The sequence below is a fragment of the Balearica regulorum genome, chromosome 17, assembly GCF_011004875.1.
Source record: "Balearica regulorum gibbericeps isolate bBalReg1 chromosome 17, bBalReg1.pri, whole genome shotgun sequence".
Taxonomy (NCBI): Eukaryota; Metazoa; Chordata; class Aves; order Gruiformes; family Gruidae; genus Balearica; species Balearica regulorum.
Genome location: NC_046200.1, coordinates 1,570,533 through 1,583,732, shown reverse-complemented (window position 1 = coordinate 1,583,732; position 13,200 = coordinate 1,570,533). Strand labels below are relative to the sequence as shown.

Below are 13,200 nucleotides of genomic sequence, written 5' to 3'. Positions count from 1 at the left end.
GGACTGCCTCCTCCCTTCGTAAAGCTACAATGAGTTATCAGCAAATAGAACAGCCATGAATAAATAAGAGTCCTGGGTTGTTTACTTAGCTTTTTATTTGTACAGAGAGACATAGCAGGGAGTGGAGGACGAACACAAACAAGAATGCTGCTCCGGGAACACGGAGCTGGAGCTGCACATCCACCCCCCCACAGACAGCACGCAGCTACGGGCCAACATTTGCACCTGGTGAAGGACCAAGAAAGATCAGCGATACAGGACTTAAATCAAAAAAGAAAAGGATCAGAAAGCAACAGAACAGTGCTTCCTCAGAGTTGCTTCCTCACTCAGGTTTCACTTAGATTAATAACTAGATCTGTTCTAGGCCAGTCTCCTACTGTCATTTTACTAACAGAGCAGCAAAGAAAATACCCCATTACAATGAGAATGGTCTGCATTCTTTAAAACAAACCAAACAGAAAACATGTCAGATATAGCACAAGGTTTTAGAGAACAGGTCAACACAATTGTTTTGGAAGTCAAGTTTTAAAACATGAAATAAATTACTAGCCAAAACACCCCTATGTTAAATACTAGAGTAATATTTAGTAAGCAAAATCCAGTTACTACTCATAGCAGTGCAAAACAAAATAGCAGCATTCATATGCAATTGTGATTTCAGTGTAAACACTTGAATTTATTACTGAAAATGCAAGGAACAGGTCTGTCCAAAGTTAAACACAAGGTACTTCCAGAGAGCCTGAGCCCAGCAGCCTCAAGCACCCGCCTGGCTTGCAGACTTCTGGAGGCTCCTACTTCCAGTAGGACAGCGACCTGCACCTGCGAGGAGGTGAGCGCTCGGCACAAGCTGGAAACCCTCGTCCGCACCCCAGTTTGTAACAGGTTCAGCATGGCTGGTTTGGTGCGAGGCTGCTTGTGGGTGTTAGTTACGAGTTAAAGCAAGTAACACCAGGAATGACAAGCCCGTCACCGGGGTCTGCTCGCGCGTCGGTATTTCTGCTCAGAGCACGCGCGTACCAGACCCGCGCAGCCAGAGCTGCGGTCAGTTGCTGAGCTTTTGCCTTCGGACTATATTTGAAGGCTGCGCTACAAACCCTCAAGACTCAGCATTCAAGCAAGGAACTGAATTCATCAGAAAGCAAAACTAGATGTGGTCTAGTCGAGTGCATGGGCTGCTGGGTGGACAGCGATGTCAGTAGTCTGGCCGCGCTCTCGTGCTGAGCCAGGACGGTTCCCCGGCACTGATCAGAACGGGCGGCATGGCCGGTCACACTCCCCGCAGCCTCCCGAGGCTCCGGGTGCACACACGCACCAGGGATGCTCTGACGGGCATCATGTCAGATCAGCCTCGCTGAACCACCACGTTTTGGGAGGAAGGTGCGTTGCTACAGACCCTGCTCGAACCCACCCAGGTTTGCTGCAGAAGCGCTCCCGGGAGGTCCAGGAGTCAGTTCGCCAAGAAGCGGGGTGTGATTTCCAGCACGCGGCCATGCTGCTGTTAAAAGCGACATCACGATCGAGCCACGCGATGATGCTGCGTGGGCAAAGAGCCGTGCACAGGATCATCGGGACGTTCCCCGTTGCCGGCAGGAGAGGCGGCCAGACAGCGGGGTGCCAGGTGGGACCAGCACCGCTTCCCCACGGTGGGCCCGCTGGGTCCCGCTCCGCTACCGGCGCCGGACGGGCTTGTAGACGCAGACGGCCATGAGGATGATGGTGAGCAGCAGGGCGCTGAGGATGCTGCCCAGCAGCACTGCGGGAGAACCACAGGTTAGGATCTGAACGCACCCCCGCGCCAAAGCATCCCCCAAAATTAGCTTTAAAAGAAAATTAAAACATAAATAACGAAAAACCAAGCAGAAAGGTGCCCGTGCGCCGCTCCTTACCCAGGTTCTGCTTCTGCAGCACGGCGTAGGGCCGGCTGCGCTCCGCAGGGCCCGGGGCCAGCAGCGCCACCGCCCAGCCCCGCACCGCCGCCATCGCCGCTCGCCAACCCGGTCCCGCCGCCGCCGCCAGCGGCCTTTGTGCGCCCGGCCCGGCCCTGCCCCTTCCTGCCGCCCCGCCCCGCCCCGGGCACGGCCCGCCCCGGCCTTCCGGGAGCCCCGCGGGGCCGGCCCGGGCTCCGCTCTGAGCGGCGGCTCGGGGGGGGGGGACCCGGCTGTCCGCCCCGGGGGGGTCCCTGCACCCATGTGCCCCCCCAGCCCCGTGTGCCCCCGGAAGCCCGGTGTGCCCCCCCAGCCCCGTGTGTGTCCCCCAGCCCTGTGTGTGTCCCCCCAGCCCTGTGTGTGTCCCCCCAGCCCCCTGTGTCCCCCCGAAGCCCCATGTGCCTCCCCCAGCTCCATGTGTCCCCCCCCAGCCCTGTGTGCCTCCCCCAGCCTCCTGTGTGTGTCCCCCCAGCCCCCTGTGCCCCCCCGAAGCCCCATGTGCCCCCCCCAGCCCTGTGTGCATCCCTCAGTCCCCTGCCCCCCCCAGCCCCGTGTGTCCCCCCCCAGCCCCGCGTGTCCCCCCCAGCCCCGTGTGCCCCCCCCAGCCCCGTGTGCCCCCCCCAGCCCCGCGTGTCCCCCCCAGCCTCGTGTGTCCCCCCCAGCCCCGTGTGTCCCCCCCCAGCCCCGTGTGTCCCCCCCCAGCCCCGCGTGTCCCCCCCAGCCCCGTGTGCCCCCCAGCTCTCGGCTGCACTCCTCTCTTCTCTTCGGCGTCACCCTGAAGGAGAGCAGCAGGGGGGAGGACACGGCGAGGGGTCACCGCGGTAGATCAGCACCCTTCGCCTCCGCCGTGGTGAACGTGGGTGCTGGAAAGTGTTTAATGGGCCCAATAACCGCTGAGAGATGGGGAGGCTGCGCTGGAGGCGATGTGACAGTGTTGGGAAGCTGCGACAGGCAGCAGGTTCACACCAGCACCAGGGCTGCTTCACCCTGACCCCAATATTTCTTTTTAAAATGAGATCTCCTAAGGTCTTTTCTTCTTCAAATGCCGGTGGCCGCCAATTCTCTCCCAGCCGATCCTCCTGGCTCGCAGAGCTGCTGCATCGCAGGGGCAGCGCCGGGACGGGGCAGCGCCAGGGACCGACCCCCCTCCTGGCTTGAGGGGGTCTGGCCCCAGCTGCGTGTTCCCGGGAGCGACCCCAGGGGCCACATGATTTCTCTACCGGACTTTTGCTCTTTGCTACGGAACAAGGTATTTGCGTGTCACGACAGCAACAGCCCCCACGTCCCCCAGCCCGACCCCGTGCTCTCAGCCGCACCGCGGCGCTCCGTGAGCACAGCACGGTGAGCTCCGGCTCCTCTCCCTCGTCTGATCTCCTACCAACTGATATCAGCTTTATTTTCCACATCACTCACGGCACGGCTAAAGGCATGCACTGCTCGTGCCAAGTAGGTTTGCACAGCAGGTCACGACTGTCTCTAAGCAAGACGCGTTCACGGCGTGTGCCGTCGGACAGCAATCTCTCTGCGGTGGCACTCACAGCTGTGCCTCCATCCTCACGGGGAGTCGGGGTTCACCTCCAAACCAGAGGAATTTGGCCCATGGCTTCCTGCGGCGGGTCCCGTTCTCCCTGCTGTGGATCAGAGATTTTCCCGCCCGCAGCGAGAATGGCCGAGATGCTCGGATGCGACGAGAGCCGGCGGCCGGGGAGCTGCCGCCAGCACGTGCGGCCGCTGGGGGAGACGCAAGGGGCTGGTTGCTGTGAGGAAGGCGACGGCAGCTTCTCTCCTGCCTGCCCCATTGCTCTGTCGGGGTGGGAGCAGGAAGCCGACGCAGTCTCTGCCTCCCCTGGACGTGCCACCGGGCTACAGGACAGGTGACATGTGCATCGCCTCTGCTTGGGGATCTCGTGTGGTTTTCTCCGGTCGAATGCAGATGGCGAGGCGCTGCAGGGGGTAAGCAGGCAAAGAAAAAAGGCAATGGGTTTCCTTCCCACGCCGGGGCCTGGTGCCACATGCGGGGCTGCCTGCCCTGGCACGTTGAAGTTGTCCCCGCTGGGATCTCGCTCGCTGCGGGGCCGGGGCTGTGTCAGCCTGCAGCAGCCGGCACCGGGCAGGAGGTGTCCCAAAAACGTGCTGAGAGGGGGGGGTGACAGCTGGGGACGGTCTCCTGCCTCCAGGGCCATGCTGGTGTAGCCCCGCTGCGTCCTGGCCCAGCCAAAATCGCAGCTTCGGAATAAGACTTTAAATGATCGGGCCATCGAGCCACGCTCCTCTGAGCCCTTTTCCAAGCAGTTCTCCAGGTGTGATTAAATTGCCACGTGAACAAAGATGCTGAGGACACGTCAACCAACTGCCCCGCTCCCTGGCCCCGGGCTGACCCGAGTGGGGGTCCCTGCCCACCCCCAGCCCGCACAGGGGCCGTGGGATCACCCGCTCCGCTCCTGACCTGCTTGAGAGACCCCGGTGTCCAGACGAGCTTGTACACCATGTAGAAAGGGATGCAGATGAAGGACGATGCTCCTATGAGGTACCCCACCGAGACGCTCCACTCGGGGTACTGATAGTCAAAGAGCGTCAGAGGCGGCTGGTCCAGGAGGGAGCTGATGACTATGAACTGTAACGAACAAAGGGCACCCGTTAGGGAAGGATGCTCCTGGGGCCGGGCCATGGCAGGACGTGCCCCACTGCCGGTCACAAGCAGGCACAGGGCAGTAGCAGGGCTGTACAGCCCACAAAACCCACGTGCACGTGACACGGGCGGCCAGGAAAGCTCTTTCGTGACGGCCAGCGTGGACGTTGCAGTGACATTTCCCAGGCTGCCGCCCTCGCCAGGTGTGGGCTGGGAGGTCTTCGTCTAACAAACCCCCCAGAGACGGCGGCCTGCGAAGGCTGCACGTCCCCGTGCTGAAATGAAATCATTTGCTGTCTGCTTTGATTATAATACTTCTCTCTTAATAACCTGGGCAAAGCGCTTAGAGCTGTAATTAATCCTCATGAGGCCTCTCTCCTCCAGATCCGGTGAGATTAGACCCCTCTGTCTCTCGCAGACGGCAGCCTTTGAAGTGCCGGGGGAGCTGGCATTTCAAAGGGGACGGATCCAGCCCGGCACGCAGGCTGCAGTGCCCTCAGAGACGTACCCGTGGCTGGCCGTGCCAGCGTGAGCGTGGGACACCACGGACCGGGTGCGACAGGGCTGCGCTCGCGCCCACGTGAGCACCCAGCTGCTGGCTCCCAGCTTTGCCCCGGGGCACAGCTCCAGAAGAGGCTGGAAAATGCACTTCCAGCTCCCTTTCTCGGGGAAACCAGCTGTCCCAGGAGCTGCGGGCAGCTTGTCCTCGCCCATGGTGGGAGCAGCAGCGCGGGGAGCTGGCAGGGAGGGCTGGCACGATGTCCTACAGCCCCGGCCAGGACCCTGGTCCACCCTCCCGGCAGCTTGTTCGCCGGGTGCGAGTGAGAGGGGAAGCAGCGGTGCAGGCGCCCGGGGAGCTGGGCAGCAGCCAGCGAGGGGAAGAGCAGCTCCCCTGCGGGGCGTTCAGAGCGGGGATGACGACCTGGTCTTTAATTCGGGCCGTAGATACTCACCGCTAGCAAGGCAGGGCTGACGGCGACCCAGCACACCTTCCAGAACATCCCCGGGGTGAAGCCGAGCATGGCTTTCACATCGTGGGAGAATCTCTGTATCCCTGCCGGAGGAGAGAGCCGTCACGGCCCTGGAGACCCACGGAGGATGTGGGCACAGGGACGTGGCCATGACGCTCCCCGTGCGCCATCCCAGCCCTGCCAGGAGGCACACGTGTGCCTTGTCCCTGGATCCCCTGGCATTTACTCACAGGCGTAAGGTTAAACACCCGTGTAGGTGCCCGCAGGATGTTTTTCATAACGGAGGCAGTTCCTTACCGTAAAACCAGGACACAGCTATGGTTTCCAGTAGCACCACCGCCAGGATTGAGCAGCCAGCACCGAACTCCTCCAGCAGCTTCACCACGTAGGCTCCCCCCTGGGACAGCACAAGGGAGGGGAGGGCGGCTGCAGACCCCGCGGGGGTGCGGAGCAGATCTGCGGCAAAGTCCCGCACCAGGGGTTGTTGGAGAAACGGGTGGGTGTGTGGAGGGGACGGGAGCTGAGCGGTGCCCGGTGGTACTCACGTAGGTGAGGGTGCTCAGGGAGCCCAGGAAACAGACTGTGATGAGGCCGAGGACAAAGAGCTCCCGTCGCCCAGCCAGGACCTGGGGGTACTCGTCCATCACGGCCGTGATCACGGCCTCCAAGCCCCCAAACTGCAAAGGAAATCCCAGCGTGGTGTGGAGAAATGAGACGTGCGGACAGTCACCCTCTTGGAGAAAACCTGCTCCCCCCAAGGCCCCCTCTGCCCGCGAGCACAGTGGGGACATCCCGTCCTGTCCCCTCCCTGCGGGGTGACCATCCCCTCCGACGGGCTCTGGGGGAGGCCGGCTCAGACCCACTGGAGACGACGGCGTGGTGCCCCCTCCATCCCCACGCTCAGAGGGCTCGGGCGGGCAGCGCTCCTTCCCGAGGCCATAGCTCCCCTTGTCACCCCGTATTCCCCGTGGGACACGGCCATTCCCAGTCCCCACTGGGGACACAACCCCGGGCTGCAGGGCTGTGCTGTCACGTTCCACGGCGGCACCGACCGTGCTGTCCAGCCCCAGCGTTATCATCATCAGGAAGAATATGATGGCGAAGAAGGTGGATCCCACCATGTTGGCGATTGCTTCGGGGTAGGTGATAAAAAGCAGGCTCGGCCCTAGGAGGGGACACTGGTTTGGTTTGCTGTTTCCCAGCTGCTCTGGCACGGCTCTGGGTGCCAGCCGCAGTGGGACACGCCTGGGGAAGGTGCCCCAAAGCCAGAGCGGCCGTGCCTGGCCCCGGCTGAGATACAGGGGCCGGACACCGTGCTGCCCTCCACTCCTGGGACCATGAGTCCCCGTGCCCCGGCAGACCCCAGGGCCGGCCATCGCCCCGGCCCCCCTCAGCCGCAACGGGCACAGAGCCCTGGGGCACCCAGGCACCGCAGGGCCAGGACCGGGCAGTCGCGCTGGAGGGACGCGAACCTTTATCTCTTGCAACATCCTCCACCTCCACGTCCCTCATCTCAGCCATGTAGCCCAGCACGGTGAAGATGACGAAACCAGAGAGGAAGCTGGTGAGGCAGTTCACCGCGCTGGTGACGAGCGCGTCCCTGGAAGGCAGAAAGCAGGGAGACATGTCCTGCGGCAGAAACCTCCCTCCCGCGCAGCTCTCACCCTGGCTGGGCTGCCCCGGTTGCCGGTTCCCTCTCCCAGCCCCGTGTACCAAACCCACCAGTAAAATGGGGAAAGGTGCTCAGCCTGTGGTCGGGATGCGGCTCTGGCACAGCCCCTGCGCCCGCAGGGACCCATGGCCGCAGCCCGCAGCGGGGGGCTCACCGGTAACAGTTGTTGTGGAAATGGTTGTAACTGGCCAGAGCAAGGAGGACGCCGAATCCAGGGCCCAGGGAGAAGAAAATTTGCGTGGCAGCATCAACCCAAACCTGGCAGGAGAAGCAACAGGCGGGCTGGAGAACGGGCAGGGCAGGGGGTCCCTGGGGCTGGGACGGGGCTGGGAGGTGCCCCACAGCATGGCCACCCCACGGCGTGCCCACCCCATGGCACAGGGACAGGGTCTGTGTTGGTACATGCTGCTAAACCCCCTCTCTTGCCTGTGCCCCCCCCGAGGTGTCCCGGGAGCTGCTGCGGGACGGAGGGAGCTCCTTCCCACCCTGGGGTCCTGCAGCAGCAGGTTTCAGCAATGGCATCTGCGCTCCTCCGTGCCTGGAGCGGGGAAGAAGTCGAGGGGACCCCCAAGACCCCCGTGCCGGGGCAGGTTGGGTGCTGGCAGCCCTGATTACCTTTAATGAGAATTCTCAAGTGCTGCCCGGTAATTACCCACAGGAAGCCTGTTGTCAGGCCAGGGCGAGAACACTGGCACAAACAAAGCCCAGCGGCAATGAGATGGGTGATTTAATTAGAGATTTACATTTCCAAGAGCCTGTCCAGGGTGTCTGTTGCTGTAGGAACAAGGGCCCCATCGCCCTGCAGAGCGGGCAGAGGTGGGTGTACGTCCCGCCGAGGGGTCTGGGTGCTGCCCAGAGCAGGGTGCCGTGTCCCACCGCACACTCACCGCAGTGCTCAGGAGCTTGCCCCAGTCCGGGCGCAGGTAGAAGACGACCCCTCTCCAGGCGCCGGGCAGGGTGGCTCCCCGGACCAGCAGGACAAGGAGGACAACGTAGGGCAGCGTGGCCGTCACCCACACCACCTGGAGAGAGGCACCCCTCAGCCCCTGGCGCCGGCAGAGCTGCTCCACCGAGCACCCAAACCGCCCGTGTCGGGCACGGCCGGGGCGCTCGCGGCTGCCCAGGGTGGCCGAGGGGTAGGGGTCTGGGGAGAGGCAATATCCCGTGTTTAAGCGGCCAGGTGAGCTGCAAGACCTCACCGGGGCTCGGTCGCCCCTGCCTGGCCTGGCCGTGGAGGGGATGCTGCGTGCCGGGCTGGTGCCGGAGCCGCTTTCTTACCTTCCCGGAGGTTTTCACCCCTTTCCACAGGCTGAAGTAGACAATGGTGAAGATGAGGAAGAGGCAGAGGAGCAGCTCCCAATGCATGCCCCCCACATCATACAGACCCCCAGACTTCTGGATCTCCAGGACCTTCCTCCTGCGGGCAGGGATCCCCGCGGCCGGGGAGGGTGTCTCAGGCCAGCGCGGTGCCGCTGGCTCTGCCCTCGCAGGCAGCCGGGGAGCGGGCTCAGCCCTGGGCGGGCAGTCCTGAGCTCACCTCTACCCTGGAGCACAGGGCACGGTGGCCATGAGCTCCCCAAAAGCATCCCCACGTGACGGCCATGGGCAGTAGCGTGCCTGCTCCCAGGCACCCCGGTCCTGCTCCCCGTGCAGCAGACCCTCTGCAGGGATGCTCCCCAGCTCAAACGCACTGTCCACGTACGTGCACTTACGTATAGAACTCTTCAGCGGGGGACCTGGAGAAGTTGGTCCAGGTCACGTTGTTCCTCCCGAAGTAGTTGGTGCAGGCGGGCGTGTTCCAGGGGTTGTCGCAGCTCGCCCAGGGCAGGGTGCCCGAGAAGGACGAGTAGAAGTAGTAGAGCGCCCAGGCGATGATGGTGTTGTAGTAGAAGGAGACGTACAGGCCGATGATGCAAATGGCAAAGCCGATGCCTGGGGGGGCAGAGGGGGGCAGACTCAGCAGCCCACGCCGGTCCAGCCCTCCGCCTGTCCCCCGGGAGGGGGCTGGGGGACCTGGGGGGACCCGCACAGCCCCGCTCACCAGCGCTGCGCGGCCCCACGTGCACGGCGGTGGCCCGGCGCCGGGGCTCTCTTACCTTTAAAGATGGGGCAGATGTGCTTCCAGATGGGGATGGCGCCCGTCCTGTGGAACTGCCCCAGGGCCAGCTCCATGTAGAAGAGGGGCACCCCTCCGAAAACAGCCATCAGCGTGTACGGGATGAGAAAGGCTCCTGCGGGGTAAGCAGCAGAGCGGCGGTGACCGCTGCGGCCCCATGCCGGCCAGCGAGCACAGGCAGGCCGTGGCTCCCAGCGCTGCAGGGATGTGTCACGGAGCAGCACGGGCGAGAGGTTTGGACGTATGTTTGTAAGATGCTTTGCAAATTATCTGTTCCATGGAGCTCACGGATGTGGGGACCCTGCTCGGTGCCCCAGCTACCCGGGCTGCTGTGTCAGTCCCCACAGGTGTCCCAGCCTTCGCCGGGGAGGGATGGCTTGGCCGGGCCGGTCCAAAGAGCCATACAAACCGTCAGGGCGCAGGGGACGGGGCACCGAGCACCGGGCAGGTCTGAAGAGTTTTGGAGCAAATCCCACTGAATATGCGTGGTCACCCCAAGACACAAATAATTAACGCTGTAATCTGCATTATTCATAGCAATATGTCCTCTGTACCAGGGCTACACTTGTACCCCATGGAGGTTTTGGAACTGGAGCTGCTCACCACGCTCGTCAGAACAGCCCTGCTGGGATTAGTTAATTTAACCCCCACGGCTCCTCTCTCACAGAGCCCTCCACGCTCAGCCCCTCAAGGGTTTCTCTTCCAGGAACATCTCCAGCTGATGGGTGAGCCCGCCACCAGCCTGGATCAGCTCTTGGAGACCCTGGCTGGCCCTCCCGAGAGCTGCTCCTCGCCCTCCCGTGGCGTGGGGCGGCTAAGGAAAGCATCTGCCGGAGCCACAGCCATGAAGAGCGGCTCAAGTTTGCTCCCAGTCCCACAGGAGTAAATCACAAATAACTGTGATTCAGTGTGGGCACCTGGGATCCAGATTTTAGCCTTGAGTATGGTACTAATTATCTCCTCCTAATTTTCCCAAGCAGTAGAAGACGTTACCCGAATGCCGACTTCGGCAATTAAATCCACTGTGCTTTTGCAAACAGCACTAAATTTTCTTTCCTCGTTTTTAATTTCCATGCAAGAGGTTTTTTTTCTACTCAGCTCTATTTAAAGCAATTTATTTAGTTGTCATTTACTCAAGGTTTTTTCCTTCACGGAGCTTTTGTATCTTAACTTGCTGTTGCTCCCTCCCTCATAGGAGCGAACACCCCGAGCTCCGTGCGTGGTCCTCGGGAGCCAGGGCTCCTCCGCGGGGTCCAGCACTGCCGGCCGGGATCCGCGGCAGGCGGCTGGGATGCTTGCAAGGATTATTTTAAAACACGAGCCATCAGAAAGGGTTGCAAAGTCACAAGATCGTGAAGTGCACGAACCTCCCACCCCAAATTTGCAAATTCTTAATCCTTTCGCGCAGTTTGGACCACGCCGGTTTTCTCTTTGTGATCCTGGAGCTGCTAACGCAGCTCTGACCGTGCCGGGGAAGGAGTGAATGACACCGGGGAAGGAGCGAATGGAGGAGGATTTTGAATGAAGAAAGGCACAAAACAGAAAAGAGACAGATGTCAGGAGAAGTTGGGTCAGTCTCTAAGCCGCCCTGTCCAGAGAGGAGCAGCCAGAGACAAAGAAAGAAAAGCAGCAGCGAGTTTTTCAGCATCGGAAAGATGAAAAACAGATTTCTTTTCTCCAAAAGAAGCCTTAAATAGTCCTAGCAGTGTCCTTACCCCCTCCGTTTTGGTAGCAGATGTAGGGGAACCGCCAGACGTTGCCCAGATCCACAGCGAATCCGATGACCGAGAGGAGGAAATCCATTTTTTTGCTCCACTTGTCCCTGGGGTGGGTTTGGGGCCCCGGGGGCGCGGGGCCGGCCGTGGGACCTGGGTGGGGGGCCGTGCCCTGCCGGGGAGGGCTGGCGGCGGGCGCCGGGCAGGGCTGCTCTGCCATCCCTGCAGGATTCAGGCTGAGGAACTTGGGGACGGGAAGGATTTTTCTGATGCTGATGACAGATCCGAGGAGGGGAGGGTCAGGCTGACTGCGCTTCCCCACCTCCCGCTGGAAACCCACGGCAGGGAGAGCAGCCAGCGGAGAAACCCATCCTCTGATCAAAGGCAGGAGGGGGGAGAGCAGTTTTGCAAGCGCGGGGCTGAGGCACGGGGACCAGCCTCGCCGCACGGGTTTCTGTCCCCTCCGCTCCCCGGGTCTGCACCCGCGCGGGTGCATTTTGGGGTTGGGGTGGGGTTGGTGAAACGGAACTGTATTTGCACACAGAAGTGGTGCTCTTTCCTCCTGACAGACAGTCATTTCTTTCTCCTGGGTGTATTTTGCAATTACCGCCCTGCCAACGCCGCCGCCGGCCCCGCCAAAGGAGACGGCCGCTCTTTCTTGCAGGGGAAACTCTGCGGAGTGAGCAGGGCCTGGAAATGCCCCCCGGGGCTGGGAGACGAGCGCAGGGCACGAACCGGACCGACACTCGCCGTGGGCCCACCGGACCCCCGTGGGCTGGGGGCATCTCCGAGCGCTGCCGGGAGCCAGCACCGCTCGCGCGGAGCTGCCCGGTTTGAGCATCGCCCCGTCGGTCCTCACGGAATTGCCGGGTCTTTCTGTAGCACGGGGGGTGCGAGTTGTGGCAAATACGCCGCTTGAAAGTGAAATAACTTTTGCAGCTCGGGTGCGATCAGGGAGGGGATGGCAGCGTACCGAAAGCCATTGCTCTCCTCAGTTTGACAGTTTAACAGCAAATTTTATTGCAAATGAAACGTGCCTGTGGAGGTTTACAGCCCGGGCAGGTCCCTGCATCTCAGCCCTTTCCCCGGGGGCTGCCGGGTGCTCCCAGGACCCCAGGGTGCTCCAGCACCGGCTTTTCCAGGCACCCTCATCTGTAATTAAAAGAAACTACAGAAGAGATCAAACCGGGATCTGCGGTTCTGAGGCCCAGGGTTAGCGGGTTGCTGTGACAACGTGACGCAGCTGTCCGGCGTCTGCCCGGCACGGGAAACCTCTGGACGCCGTTAGTCCTGCGGGCACGCGCATGCAGACCTGTTAGAAACCACCACTTAAATTCATTTTTTGTGTGTGTGTGTGTGTGTGTGTGTGTCCGGCGCTGGCTGAAGGGGCTGTCGGACCGGAGCAGCTCGGGGGGGTGATGCTGGTCCCCGGGGGGACACCCCGGTGCTGCGGGTGGCTGCGGCGAGGCGTGCAGGACGGGCTGTGCCTTGGTGGGTTTAATCCCTGCTGTCCCTTCCAACGCCTCTCGTTTGAAAACGCAACAGCTTTCTGCTCGTGGGTTTATGAGCAGCGACTGGTAACAGCTCTCCGCACGTGTTTTTCTCCGAGCGAAGGGGGATAGTTGGAGGGTGTCGGGGATCCCACGCGCTGGTGGGGGGCGAGCGGAGGTTGGGGGTCCCGTCACGGCCAGGCAGAGCCCCCCCCTCCCCGTGAGCCCCCGTGCACGTGGCCCCGCCGGGCTGTGCCGGTGCGACTTCCCCCGAGCCGAGGCCCGGCACAGAGGTGAGGGACAATTAATGTCCTGCGGGTTTACGCGGGATTTGTGTCACTCGCGGGACTTGGCAAAGCCGTGAGTTTTGGGGACAGCCCTCGTACCGTGGGTGTGGGCGTAGCCGTCGGCGATCCGGGCTGTACGGAGCTGCTGGCGCTGACGGGGGGGCCGCGGCGTCCCTCAGTAGGGGTGAGAAATCCCCGCTGCTGCTGCAAGGTTTAACCCCCCCCGACCGAGGACCGTCTTAAGGGCAGAAATGACAGAAACAGAGACAGCTGGTGCCATAGCAACTGTGAAAAAATAATAGCTCTTTCTCTGTGGCTGACCCTTCTTTTCTCCAGGGAGGTTACGTGCAGCGGCTTGGTGGGCCGAGTGTGGGGACCCCCCTGCACCAGGTCCC

The 13,200-nt window shown here is 61.9% G+C and overlaps 2 protein-coding genes across 2 annotated transcripts; both read right to left on the bottom strand.

Moving 5' to 3' along the window:
- Positions 1-77: 77 nt before the first annotated feature.
- On the bottom strand, positions 78-2,057 carry C17H12orf76 (chromosome 17 C12orf76 homolog). The gene is made up of 2 exons (XM_075769641.1): positions 1,887-2,057; positions 78-1,753 (listed from the first exon to the last, which is right to left on the bottom strand). Exons 1-2 carry the CDS (start codon positions 1,978-1,980, stop codon positions 1,668-1,670), a joined length of 180 nt encoding a protein of 59 aa, XP_075625756.1. The 5' UTR covers positions 1,981-2,057; the 3' UTR covers positions 78-1,667.
- Positions 2,058-3,207: 1,150 nt separating this feature from the next.
- On the bottom strand, positions 3,208-11,248 carry LOC142604208 (sodium-dependent serotonin transporter-like). The gene is made up of 13 exons (XM_075769374.1): positions 11,029-11,248; positions 9,294-9,428; positions 8,910-9,129; positions 8,476-8,614; positions 8,085-8,219; positions 7,352-7,455; positions 6,998-7,125; positions 6,578-6,690; positions 6,071-6,202; positions 5,823-5,922; positions 5,508-5,608; positions 4,372-4,539; positions 3,208-3,869 (listed from the first exon to the last, which is right to left on the bottom strand). Exons 1-13 carry the CDS (start codon positions 11,246-11,248, stop codon positions 3,789-3,791), a joined length of 1,776 nt encoding a protein of 591 aa, XP_075625489.1. The 3' UTR covers positions 3,208-3,788.
- Between the last annotated feature and the right edge of the window lie 1,952 nt (positions 11,249-13,200).

Excerpts from the sequence above, each read along its gene's own strand:
- C17H12orf76 (XM_075769641.1), bottom strand. The coding sequence starts at position 1,980 with ATGGCGGCGGTGCGGGGCTGGGCGGTGGCGCTGCTGGCCCCGGGCCCT. Across the intron at positions 1,754-1,886 it reads GCTGCAGAAGCAGAACCTGG|TGCTGCTGGGCAGCATCCTC; the intron begins GTAAGGAGCGGC and ends GTTCTCCCGCAG.
- LOC142604208 (XM_075769374.1), bottom strand. The coding sequence starts at position 11,248 with ATGGCAGAGCAGCCCTGCCCGGCGCCCGCCGCCAGCCCTCCCCGGCAG. Across the intron at positions 9,130-9,293 it reads CATCTGCCCCATCTTTAAAG|GCATCGGCTTTGCCATTTGC; the intron begins GTAAGAGAGCCC and ends CTGCCCCCCCAG. Across the intron at positions 4,540-5,507 it reads TCAGCCCTGCCTTGCTAGCG|TTCATAGTCATCAGCTCCCT; the intron begins GTGAGTATCTAC and ends TGTTCGTTACAG.